A 12,380-nucleotide genomic window follows, 5' to 3' on the forward strand; every position below is an offset into this window, starting at 1 on the left:
GCTAGCCGCGGATGATGCGGCAGCATACGGGTACGTTGTTTTCCGCACCACTTTGCCAACGTATATCGGCGTGAGCCGGTCGGCAAATGGTTAAAGTAGAACTTCATCCAAATGGGGAACTTCTGCTTTTCTGCCTCCTCCCCCCCCCCCCTCCTCTTCAATGTTTGGCACTTAAAAATATCTTGGGGGGAGCAGGTACCTGGTTTTGACAGATACCCTCTCCCACTTCTGCTCTGATCACTGCGGCAAGCCTGGTAGAAGTTTGGTTCCCCCCTCCTTCCCCCCCAGCCTTCTGGGGCACATCAGTGGTCCCAGAAAGATGGGGGACCATTTAGAAAGCGCAGTGGCGTCACAAGCGGCTTCCCAAAGTAAACATGCTGGTGCCTGGACTCAAAGACGGCCAAAGGGCCGGCTCGGTGAGGATTGCGCTGGATCTCTGTACATGTAAGTGTTGTGTTATTAACAGTCAGCAGCTACAGTATTTGTAGCTGCTGACTTTTAATTTTTTGTTTCAGACTGAAGAACTGCTTAGGAGTGTTTGCTGCAGTCAGTTACCAGCTATAGGCACACCCTAATTGTCTGTTACCTCAAATTTATACTTTGTACATTTTTACATGGTTTCTAATTCAGCTACCCACCTAATTTTACTGTATGCTTCAACTATGGTGTACACCAAACTGAACATTGTCAGTTTAAAGGGTCAGTCCACTCTTCCTATCATTCATGGGTTGATGTCGATGTATATAATCACCCATGTGCTTCTATGTATTTCTCTTTAGCTGAAAAAGTTTCTGTTCTGCTGCCATGTGAACTTTCTAGCTAGAATGGAACCCCCTCCTGCCAAAATGGCAAAGGTGGGTGCATTGAAATGGGAACAAGTGCACCAATCTTACCACCCAGGGCTGAATTTCCCTCACAGAAGCCTGTAGGCACACAACCTTGGGCACCCAATGAAACTCCAATGTATTTGTTTTTTGATTCTTACAAATGTTAGGATATTGAAACTGTGTGTATAAAAAAAAAATGAGAATGGATGGAGTGTTGTCCATGACTGTACAAATAAAGACCTCCTCTTTGCCTCACCACCCATTAGCACAAGCCTACAGTTTCTTATGGGTTCCTTATGGTGGGGCTTGGCTCTGTTTCCACCAGAAAGATTTAAAAAAATGTGGGACGATTCATACAGATACCATTTACCTATAGGGGAACTAATGTTTTTTTTAGTGGACTTACCCTTTAATACTTCTTTTTTATTTTTTTACCTCTTTCCAAAGCTTTTCACAATTGATCACTTTGCTTTCTCTCTACCTCCGGTGGCAGCTTTTTCCCTGTAAAAGGACCAATCTGTCTAAGGTAGAGAAACTCAATTTCTGTGTATTGATTGCCGTGCCTGAATGTAGTGAACTCTCAAAGCCTGTGCTAATCATTTATCCGTCTTATTTAACATTATCACCTCAATAGTTTCTCCTAAGAAATTCATTTGCATTCAAACTTTTCAAATAGATGTGCCCAGCAGCTGGAAACCTAATTAGCAGCCCTGGTCAACCCATTCTTCATTTCCTATGAAACTGAAAAAATAAACCCTCCATCTTAAATCGTCCTTTCTCTACATTTCCCATGGTCATCATTCATTCCTACATTATTTTTTAATATCAAGGTCCTCCTGTAACAGAATTTGTTCTGCTTTCTTGCCAGACTGGAATTCGAAAGACAACAACGAGAAGAGCTTGAAAAACTGGAGCATAAGAGGTATGTAAAACAGGAATATAAAAATGGGTAAATGTGCCATATGTCTCAATTTGTTCTTAACTTACATGTATATTTTCATTTTAAGATGAATTGGAAATACTAAGCGACAGAGAAAAGAAGAGATGTTAGAAAGATACATTTTTATGTAGCAAAACCACATTGCAAAAAATAAGAACTTTACAATTATTGTACACCCATTTTGCAACAATGTATTTTTTATAGCATTGTGAACGTTTTAAACCTACTACTGCCTATTGTGCCACATTGGGTGCTACCATTTTGTAATATTACAGTGTGACAAGTTCGCTGCCTAAAGTTTGTGTTTGTTTTTTCTTTTTCTTTTTACTTTTGAATAGATTAGAAATATGGTCTACAAATTGTGTCCCTCAGGGTAGATTTGACCCTTTAATTGCCTTTATCTGGCTCTCGGGAGGGGGGGGGGACTTTTCCTCCCACTGATATGAGGCATTATTCCTCTCCCTGACACCATCAATAATGCACTATGCTTCCCACTGATACCAACAATGCCTTTATCTGGCCATTGGGGAACTGTTCCTCCCACTGATATTGCTCACACTCACATCAATGATGAGGCCGTATACCTCCCACTGACACCAAAGATGAGACACATTTCCTTCCACTGACACTCAACAGTGGAGCACTATTCCTTCCACTGACACCAATGGTGTGCCATTATTCTACTCACACAAACAATAGGGCACCATTTCTTCCACTGACTGTAACAATAGAGCTAAATTCCTCCCACTGATAAAAATGATTGGGCAGTATTCCTTCCAGTGACACCAATGATGGGGCACACTATGCTTACCACTATACCAATAATGAAGCACCATTTTTCCCCCTACTAACCACTGGCACTATGTAATGTTTCTACTCCCATTGACCACCAAGCCTGAGACATTGGGGTTGATTTACTAAATCTGGTGCAGCTGTGCATGGTAGCCAATTAGCTTCTAACTTCAGCTTGTAGCTGATTGGTTCTATGCAGAGCTGCACCACATTTTGCACTCTCCAATTTTAGTAAATCAACCCCAATGTCTATTACCACTGATACTGGGGCGTTTTCTACTCCCTCTGGCTGTAGGACAGTAAACTGGCCCATTGTTTAGAAAGTTTAATGATCCCTGGATTACAACAAGAATATAACCTGTTTACAACTGCAAGAACCCCGTTGTATTACCCAACATGTCCCCCATACCCCGTTCACCAGACTGTCAAAATCATCATCATCCCTATTCCCGTTAGTGCAGAGAATCGTATTTAAATTTGTTTTAATTGATCTGAGGTTCACCTCCATACTCCCTTCATTTGGTTCCCATAACCCACAGGGGTATGGATAGCTCTGGTAGAGAACCTCTGTCAAGTTTGTATTGTTACTGTTTGGAAGATTACCTCTCATTTTACTTTTCCAGTCACCATTGTTATTTCAATATTTTTGATCCTATTTTATAGTAGCAAAACCACTATGTAAGTATTAAAAAGTTATTTTTTTATAGAGCTTTGACATCATCTCCTGGATAATCTTGCTTATAACCAGACTTTAGATGAAGAAGATGCACACAAAATCAGCTCTCACTACCAGCAATCCTAAAAGTCTCAATCACTCAAAAAGGTGGTACGGTATATAGAGTGATTGATGCTCCAATATTTGCATAGTGGAGTCGGTACTGGGCTTAAAGGGATATACACATATGTAAACACACTTTTATGAGTAGCATGGAATTTTAATTTGTGGTGATTAAGCTATATGTGCTTGTACTTCCTTTTTGGGAGCTTCTATTACCTATCTGGACAAAGGGGAGGAAGAATTCTTCTGGAGGGGAGATAGAGAAACAGAGGAAAAGCTGCCTTGGAGTGTTATAGAAGGGTAAGGGTACACATCTTATGATTCAGTTGAATTATGTTTAGGATTTTGATATAAGCACAATATTAACGAATTATCTAAACACACCAGTTGGATTAGACAAACTACACTATATGGTATTTTCTTTTTTTCTATATTTTTCACCTTTTTGAGTAAAGCACTACAAGGGATTCATAACCAGAGAGGACGGTGTTGGAGCTTTTGGTCTACATTGAACTGGATAAAAATTGAGAACATTTTGGAAAGACATCTATATAGACTGGAACTTTTAGGATTGCTTGTAGTGAGCACTGATTTTGTGTGTATATTATTTCCCCACTGGGATTGTGGGATTCAGGGAGGCCTTGCTGCAGAACAATTAGGTTTTACTCTAGTAAGGTATTTTTTTTAAATACAGATTACATGCTTTTAAAGCCAAATGAACTTGACCCATGTGCATTAAAATGTCTGTTTTTGCTTGCAAGATTCACTTTATAGAGCCAGCCTTGTGTTTTTCTTCTGTGTAAAGTGTATGTTGCTTTCACCTTCATTTTCCTGTCTGAAAAATATTATTCATGAAATTTACCTCACCCTCTCTTGAGCTGTGTGGCCATGAAAACCAAAGCAATTTAAGAGAAAGGAGTAAAAAAAAATAGGTGCTGTTTGTCAATTTCCAAGATTAGGCCCTTAATCTGAATGGAATTTCCAAGGCAAGACATTATATCGCAAATCAAAAGATGGCCGTTGTCCTACTTTAATGGAAAACATAAAGATATGTCAGTCAGTTTGCACTTGAAAATCTCAGAATTTGTGTGAGTACCCATACATCCATTACTTTAGAGTTTTAGCAGCCAAGAAAATAGTTTAAAAGCATCTCTCTGAGTATATTTGAATAATTCAAAGTATAGCATACGTTGCATTGAAGAAAATTCCTCTTCAGATCGCAGTATTTTGTGCTCCTGATTTCTATGTGCCAGAAGAAGGTACAGAAAAATCCAACCCAGTTAGAAGTAATAACAGGACTGGACACATAACAGGATTTACAGTGCCTTGAAAAAGTATTCATACCCCTTGAAATGTTCCACATTTTGTCATGTTACAACCAAAAACTTAAATGTATTTTATTGGGATTTTATGTGATAGACCAACACAAAGTGGCACATAATTGTGAAGTGGAAGAAAAATTATGGTTTTCAGATTTTTTTACAAATAAATATTTGAAAAGTGTGGCGTGCATTTGTATTCAGCCCCCTTTACTTGGATACCCCTAACTAAAAGCTAGTGGAACCAATTGCCTTCAGAAGTCACCTAATTAGTAAATAGAGTCCATCTGTGTGTAATTTAATCTCAGTATAAATATAGCTGTTCTCTGAAGCCCTCAGAGGTTTGTTAGAGAACCTTCGTGAACAAACAGCATCATGAAGGCCAAGGAACACACCAGATAGGTCTGGAATAAAGTTGTGGAGAAGATTAAAGCAGGGTTAGGTTATAAAAAAATATCCTAAGCTTTAAACATCTCACGGAGCACTGTTCAATCCATCATCCGAAAATGCAAAGAGTATGGCACATCCGCAAACCTACTAAGACATGGTCATCCATCTAAACTGACAGGCTGGGCAAGGAGAGCATTAATCAGAGAAGCAGCCAAGAGGCCCATGGTAACTCTGGAGGAGCTGCAGAGATCCACAGCTCAGGTGGGAGAATCTGTCCACAGGACAACTATTAGTCGTGCACTTCACAAATCTAGCCTTTATAGAAGAGTGGCAAGAAGAAAGCCATTGTGCAAAGAAGGCCATAAGAAGTCCCGTTTGCAGTGCGCAAGAAGCCATGTGGGGGACACAGGAAACATGTGGAAGAAGGTGCTCTAATCAGACCAAAATTGAACTTTTGGGCCCAAAAGCAAAACGCTATGTGTGGTGGAAAACTAACACTGTACATCACCCTGAAACACAAATACAGGACATTCTTGGAAGAAAACCTTTAGAGTCTGCAAAAGACTTGAGACTGGGGTGGATGTTCACTTTCCAGCAGGAGAATGACCCTAATGCCGCGTACACACGAGCGGACTTTACGGCAGACTTTGCCTGGCGGATGGGATTTCGTCGGACAATTCGATCGTGTGTGGGCTCCAGCGGACTTTGTTTTCTCAAAAGTTGGACGGACTTAGATTTGAAACATGTTTTAAATCAATCCGTCGAAATCGAGTGCAGTCGAAAAGTCCGCTCGTCTGTATGCTAGTTCGACGGACAAAAAGCTATGCTAGGGCAGCTATTGGCTACTGGCTATAAACTTCCTTGTTTTAGTCCGGTCTTAAGTCATCACGTACGAATTCGACGGACTTTGGTGGATTGTGTGTAGGCAAGTCCGTTCATTCAGAAAGTCCGTCGCAAAGTACGTTGAAAAGTCCGCCGGGCAAAGTCTGCCGTAAAGTCTGCTCGTGTGTACGCGGCATTAACCTACAGCCAGAGCTACAATAGAATGGTTTAGATCAAAGCATATTCATGTGTTAGAATGGCCCAATCAAAGTTCAGACCTAAATCCAATTGACAATCTGTGGCAAGACTTGAAAATTGCTGTTCAGACGCTCTCCATCCACCTGACAGAGCTTGAGCTATTTTGCAAAGAAGAATGGGCAAAAATGTCACTCTCTAGATGCGCAAAGCTGGTAGAGACATCACCAAAAAGACTTGCAGCTGTAATTGCAACAAAAGGTTGTTCTACAAAGTATTGACTACAAATTCGGATATTTATTTGTAAAATATTTTGAAAACCATTTATTATTTTCTTTCCACTTCACAATTATGTGCCACTTTGTGTTGGTCTATCACATAAAATCACAATAAATTACATTTACATTTTTGGTTGTAACATAACAAAATGTGGAAAATTTCAAGGGGTATGAATACTTTTTCAAGGCTCTGTACAAAATATGGTGACTCTTACAGTAACTTGGCATGTTTTAAAGCAGTGGTTCTCAACCTCAGTCCTCAAGCACACCCAACGGGCCATGTTTTGGTAACTTCCCTTAGATAAAATAGCTCTTATCAATACCATGTCATGATATTGATTTAAAGCAGCTGTGCAAAGTAAAGGAAAACCTGAAAACATGGACTGTTTGGGGTACTTGAAGACTGAGGTTGAGAACCACCATCAGCTTCAGCTTGTTCAATTAAGCTTTGACAAAAAAAATCCTGGAATCTGATTGGTTTCTATGCAGAGCTGCACCAGACTTTGCACTCACCAGTTTTGGTAAATCCGCTTCCATGTTTGTTTAACCTGCATGTTGGAGGTCTGGTAGTTGAAGTTGTAATAGTGTCCTTGTAACAACACATCTACTATTTTACTTACACTAACAAGGTCTATCTAACATGACTTAGTCTAAGCAGTACTAATACTACTATACTGAGCAGTACTAATAATACTACTGACCAAGAACAAGGAAGTGCAGACCTTAAGGTGATATTAAACATTTAATGCAGAGTTAATTTCATTGACTAAAACATTTTTGACTAAATTAACAATTTTTTACAACAAATATACCACTAAAACTAAATCAATTCAGATGACTAAAATACGAATAAAACTAAAATGGCATTTTAGTCAAGTCTATGACTAAAACTAAATCCAAATTTGATGTCAAAATTAACACTGCACTACCACAAAAGAGTGAGTAGGAGGCATCTAATAAGCTGCTGAAATAAAATAGAAATGAAGAAAATAACTTTTCTTATTTTTTTTCTTAATATTTACTGTTGGAAATACAGTTGTGCTCGTAAGTTTACATACCCTGGTAGAATTTATGATTTCTTGGCCATTTTTCAGAGAATATGAATGATAACACACAAACATTTCTTTCACTCATGGTTAGTGTTTGGCTGAAGCCATTTATTATCAGTCAACTGTGTTTACTCTCTTTAAATCATAATGGCAACAGAAATTACCCAAATGACCCTGATCAAAAGTTTACATACCCTGGAGATTTTAGCCTGATAACATGCACACAAGTTGACACAAAGGGGTTTGAATGGCTATTAAAGGTAACTATCCTCACCTGTGATCTGTTTGCCTGTAATTAGTGTGTGTGTATAAAAGGTCAATGTGTTTCTGGACTCCTGACAGACCCTTGCATCTTTCATCCAGTGCTGCACTGACGTTTCTGGATTCTGAGTCATGGGGAAAGCAAAATAATTGTCAAAGGATCTGCGGGAAAAGGTAGTTGAACTGTATAAAACAGGAAAGGAATATAAAGAGATATCCAAGGAATTGAGAATGCCAATCATCAGTGTTCAAACTCTAATCAAGAAGTGGAAAATGAGGGGTTCTGTTGAAACCAAACCACAGTCAGGTAGACCAACTAAAATTTTAGCCACAACTGCCAGGAAAATTGTTTGGGATGCAAAGAAACACTCACAAATAACTACAGGTGAAATACAGGACTCTCTGAAAACGTGTTATGGCTGTTTCAAGATGCACAATAAGGGGGCACTTGAAGAAACTTGGGCTGCATGTTCGAGTCACCAGAAGAAAGCCATTACTGCGCAAATGCCACAAAGTATCTCGCTTACAATATGCCAAGCAGCACAGAGACAAGCCTCAAACCTTCTGGCACAAAGTAATTTGGAGTGATGAGACCAAAATTGAGCTTTTTGGCCACAACCATAAACGCTACATTTGGAGAGGAGTCAACAAGGCCTATGATGAAAGGTACAGAGGTAGATCGCTGATGTTTTGGGGATGTGTAAGCTACAAAGGCACAGGAAATTTGATGAAAATTGTTGTGCATGATGAATGCAGTATGTTATCAAAAAATACTGGAGGAACATTTGCATTCATTAGGCAGAAAGCTGCACATGGGATGTACTTGGACATTCCAACATGACAATGATCCAAAACACAAGGCCAAGTCGATCTGTCATTGGCTACAGCAGAATAAAGTGAAGGTCCTGGAGTGGCCATCTCGGTCTCCTGACCTCAATATCATTGAGCCACACTGGGGAGATTTCAGACGTGCAGTTCATACAAGACAGCCCAAGAATTTACAGGAACTGGAGGCTGAAGGAATTCAAGTCTTTCACTATGACACGCAAACGCAAACCCACACCAGACACTCTGACTAAACTGGAATTGGCTAGAATAGCCTTAAATTTGTCCTTCACCTCCAGCACAGAAAAACATTTAAGATGGGTGAGTGGCCGGTTCTACCTCCAAGCTGACAAAATTGGTCCTCATCTGGCAGCTAAACTTTCCCCTAAACTTATAATCATCTCCTTTCCCAAAGTTAAATCCTTGGCCAGCTCTCTGACTCAGAACCCCAAACGGATTCTAGAAACTTTCCAATCGTTCTACTCTAACCTTTATACTGAGAACAACCCAAACACACCCCATAAGCTTCATACCTTCTTAGAAGACATTCCCCTACCTAAACTCTCAGATCCACATCGCTGTATATTAGACTCCCCTATCTGGGAAAACAAAGTCCGAGAAGTCATTAAAGACCTCAAAAAAGGCTCGGCCCCAGGCCCTGATGGCTTTTCAACACACTACTACAAGACGTTTGTCGATGTCCTCTCCTTATTTGGTCCGATTCTTTAATTCCCTCAGCGAGGGTTCTCCCTTAGACTCTGCTGCTAATTTAACATATATTTCTGTGATCCCCAAACCGAACAAAGACCCAAGTGAAGTAAGCAATTACAGACTGATCTCTTTAATTAATAATGACTTAAAAATAATGACAAAGAATTTATCCAACAGACTAGCATCCTTCATAGGGTCATATGTCCATAAGGACCAGGTAGGTTTTATTCCGGGGAGACCGGGTCCAGACCAGATAAGTAGAACGGTAGATATTATATCCCTCATGAAGTCGGGATGGGATGGAGGACCCCCTCAGGAGGGTTATATTCTATGCAGAGACCTTCAAAAGGCATTCAACACTGTCACCTGGCCATGCCTGTTTACTACACTGAAGAGATGGGGCTTCGGCCCTAACTTCATCAAAAACGTGGAGACCCTCTACTCGCACCCCAAGGCACAAGTCAGACTTCATGGACACTACTCTGACCTCTTCCCTATTACAAAAGGAACAAGGCAGGGATGACCCCTCTCCCCTCTCCTTTTCGCAGTTGCCATAGAAACTCTGGCAATAGCGATCAGACATCATCCAGACATCCACGGAGTTCAATGTGGTCAATCGACTCATAAATGTGCACTATTTGCAGACATTGTCCTCCTTTTCGTAACATCCTCACTTATTACCCCCCCCCCCGACCCTGGTAGACAGATTAAAAAGCCACTTTCCCTTTTCTTGGAACGATACATCCATTCCATATTTAGGTATTCATCTTACAACCAACATCAATCTCCTATACAAACATAATTACCGACCCATGTTTAAAAAATTAGCGGAAGACCTTGCTCAATGGTCACTGTACAAGATGTCTTGGTCGGGAAGGGTGAATGTGATTAAGATGACCCTTTTACCAAAAATTCTATACCTTTTCCGCTCCCTCCCTATCACCAAACTACATATCAACAAGCTTCAGTCAGCAATCATTCGTTTTATCTGGGGAAAACCTGGGTACCGCCTCTCCAAAAAAGTCCTCTTTGGACCTAGAATGAAAGGGGGCTTAGGACTACCTAACCTCTGGTGGGTACTACCAGGCGACACAACTAAGCCAAATATCTACCATATACTCTAGGGGCCCAAAACCCAACTGGATAGGGATGGAACGACAAGCGCTTCCAAATTACACCTTAGATTACTTGCTCTGGAGTCCCCTAGAAGCCGCCCCCCCCCCCAATTCTATCCCCAACATTGTGCCACTCGATAGCTTTGTGACTCAATATAGAAATTAAATTCAATAACATCAGCTTGACCCGTTTGCTCACATTTTTTACTATCCCCCCTGGGATGAATATCAAGGCCTTCCAGTGGTGGCTAGACAAAGGTCTTTATCGAATTGGGCACTATTTCAACTTGAATGTCCCCCTCAAATTAAGCTACTGTGTCTCCAAACTAGAAATGCCCACCTCAGAAAAATGTTGCTCTTACCAAATTTGCCATTTCCTGAACCTGATATGGAACCGAAATGCGAGCCCTCTATCAGTAACCCTATATGAGCAATGGTGCTCCACAGCCATGGATACGAGAGGGGGTATCTCCCTGATATACTCAGCCCTGGCCAAGCCATCGGAGAAAGCAACCCTTATGTTGAGTTGGGAACGTGACCTTTAGATAGATTGGGACTTAGCCACATGGCCCTCTAACTTTGCCCGATCATTTAAAGGGATTCTCATGTCCCGCTGGTACATGGTTCCCACCGACCTTGCTAAATATTATCCCCAGTCCTCCCCCTCTGCTTCAGAGGCTGCGGTCACTTAGGCACACTCCTCCACACCTTGTGGGAATGTCGTAGAATCAAGGGCTACTGGAACTACTAAATTTTTAATTTAATCCGCAAGACCACTGGGATTGTGGTTAACCAAGACCCTACTATCGCACTCCAACCGTCGGTTTCCCAAGATTCCTAAATTAGCCCAGACTCTAATTCACTTCATACTTCTAGGGGCCAAACTGACAATCACACGTGCTTGGAAATCAGCTCAGCGAAGCTGGCCCCCCTACAATCAGCACAAATAAAAACTCAAGTGTGTTTCTTTAGTGCTACGTTTGTGCTGTTTTGTGCCGTAAAAATTTACATTTGTGCTGCTTTTATTTTTAAGATATTAGCAATTGTTTTTTCCAGACCATGACATCACCTAGCCCCCCTACAACGTCCAAATTACACAAAACTGGTCTCGTTGGTTAGTGCTACGTTTGTGCTGTTTTGTGCTGCTAAAAATTCTGTTCTATCTTTTATCGTTTTTGCGTTATTAATGATTTATTAAAGGTCACCAAAGGTCAGTCAGCCCCCCTACAACACCCAAATGACACGAAACTGGTCTCGTTGGTTAGTGCTACGTTTGTGCTGGTTTGTGCTGCCAAAATTTTTATTTGAGCTGTTATGGTTTTTAAGTTATAACAGATTTTTTTTTTCAAACCCCACTCGCTTTACCCCCCCTACAATCAGCACAAATAAAAACTCAAGTGTGTTTCTTTAGTGCTACATTTGCACTGTTTTTGTGCTGTTTAAATTTATGTTCTATCTTTTATCGTTTTTGCGTTATTAATGATTTTTTTAAAGGTCACCAAAGTTCACTCAGCCCCCCTACTACACCCAAATGACACAAAACTGGTCTCGTTGGTTAGTGCCTCATTTGTGCTGGTTTGTGCTGCTAAAATTTTTATTTGTGCTGTTATGGTTTTTTAGTTATAACAGCTTGTTTTTATATTTGTGCTTTTTTGTGTCATAATAATAAAAATTTGTGCTGCTTTTATTTTTAAGATAATAGCAATTTGTTTTTTCCAGATGATGACATCACCCCGCTCTCCTGTCACGTACCTGGTTAGTGAGCTCCTGGTTAGTAAGCAGCCATGGAAGCACAGTGCGGTATGAGTGCCTGTGATCAGTCCAGTAGATTGCGTGGTGGCAGCAGTCAGCAGGTGGATGTGGCGGCAGAACCAGCTGGTGGCAGATGAGATGGAACTGAGCTTGGCTGGTGGCAGACTGTGGGTAAGCAGCTGGAAGCAGGAGACAGATGAGACCTTGCTGGGCTGAAGAGCTGTAGCAGGCTGGATGAGCAGGATGCAGGGTCAGATGAGCCAGGTCCATAATGGTCAGGCAGATCAGGCATAGACGGCACACAACAGGATAGTCGGGTCACAAGC

At 40.9% G+C, this 12,380-nt stretch overlaps 1 protein-coding gene across 6 annotated transcripts in view; it reads left to right on the forward strand.

Moving 5' to 3' along the window:
• The window catches only part of KIF16B (kinesin family member 16B), a 603,866-nt gene that overhangs the window by 367,612 nt on the left and 223,874 nt on the right, over positions 1-12,380 (forward strand). For 3 of the 6 annotated variants that reach the window (XM_073628238.1, XM_073628236.1, XM_073628239.1), the window contains 2 exons: positions 1,321-1,353; positions 1,696-1,749. In XM_073628238.1, coding sequence (XP_073484339.1) covers positions 1,321-1,353; positions 1,696-1,749 — 87 coding nt within the window. The remainder of the gene's footprint in view (positions 1-1,320; positions 1,354-1,695; positions 1,750-12,380) is intronic. The other 3 variants (XM_073628237.1, XM_073628241.1, XM_073628240.1) reach the window with 1 other exon arrangement.

Source organism: Aquarana catesbeiana, linkage group LG04 (genome assembly GCF_042186555.1).
Source record: "Aquarana catesbeiana isolate 2022-GZ linkage group LG04, ASM4218655v1, whole genome shotgun sequence".
Classification (NCBI taxonomy): domain Eukaryota; kingdom Metazoa; phylum Chordata; class Amphibia; order Anura; family Ranidae; genus Aquarana; species Aquarana catesbeiana.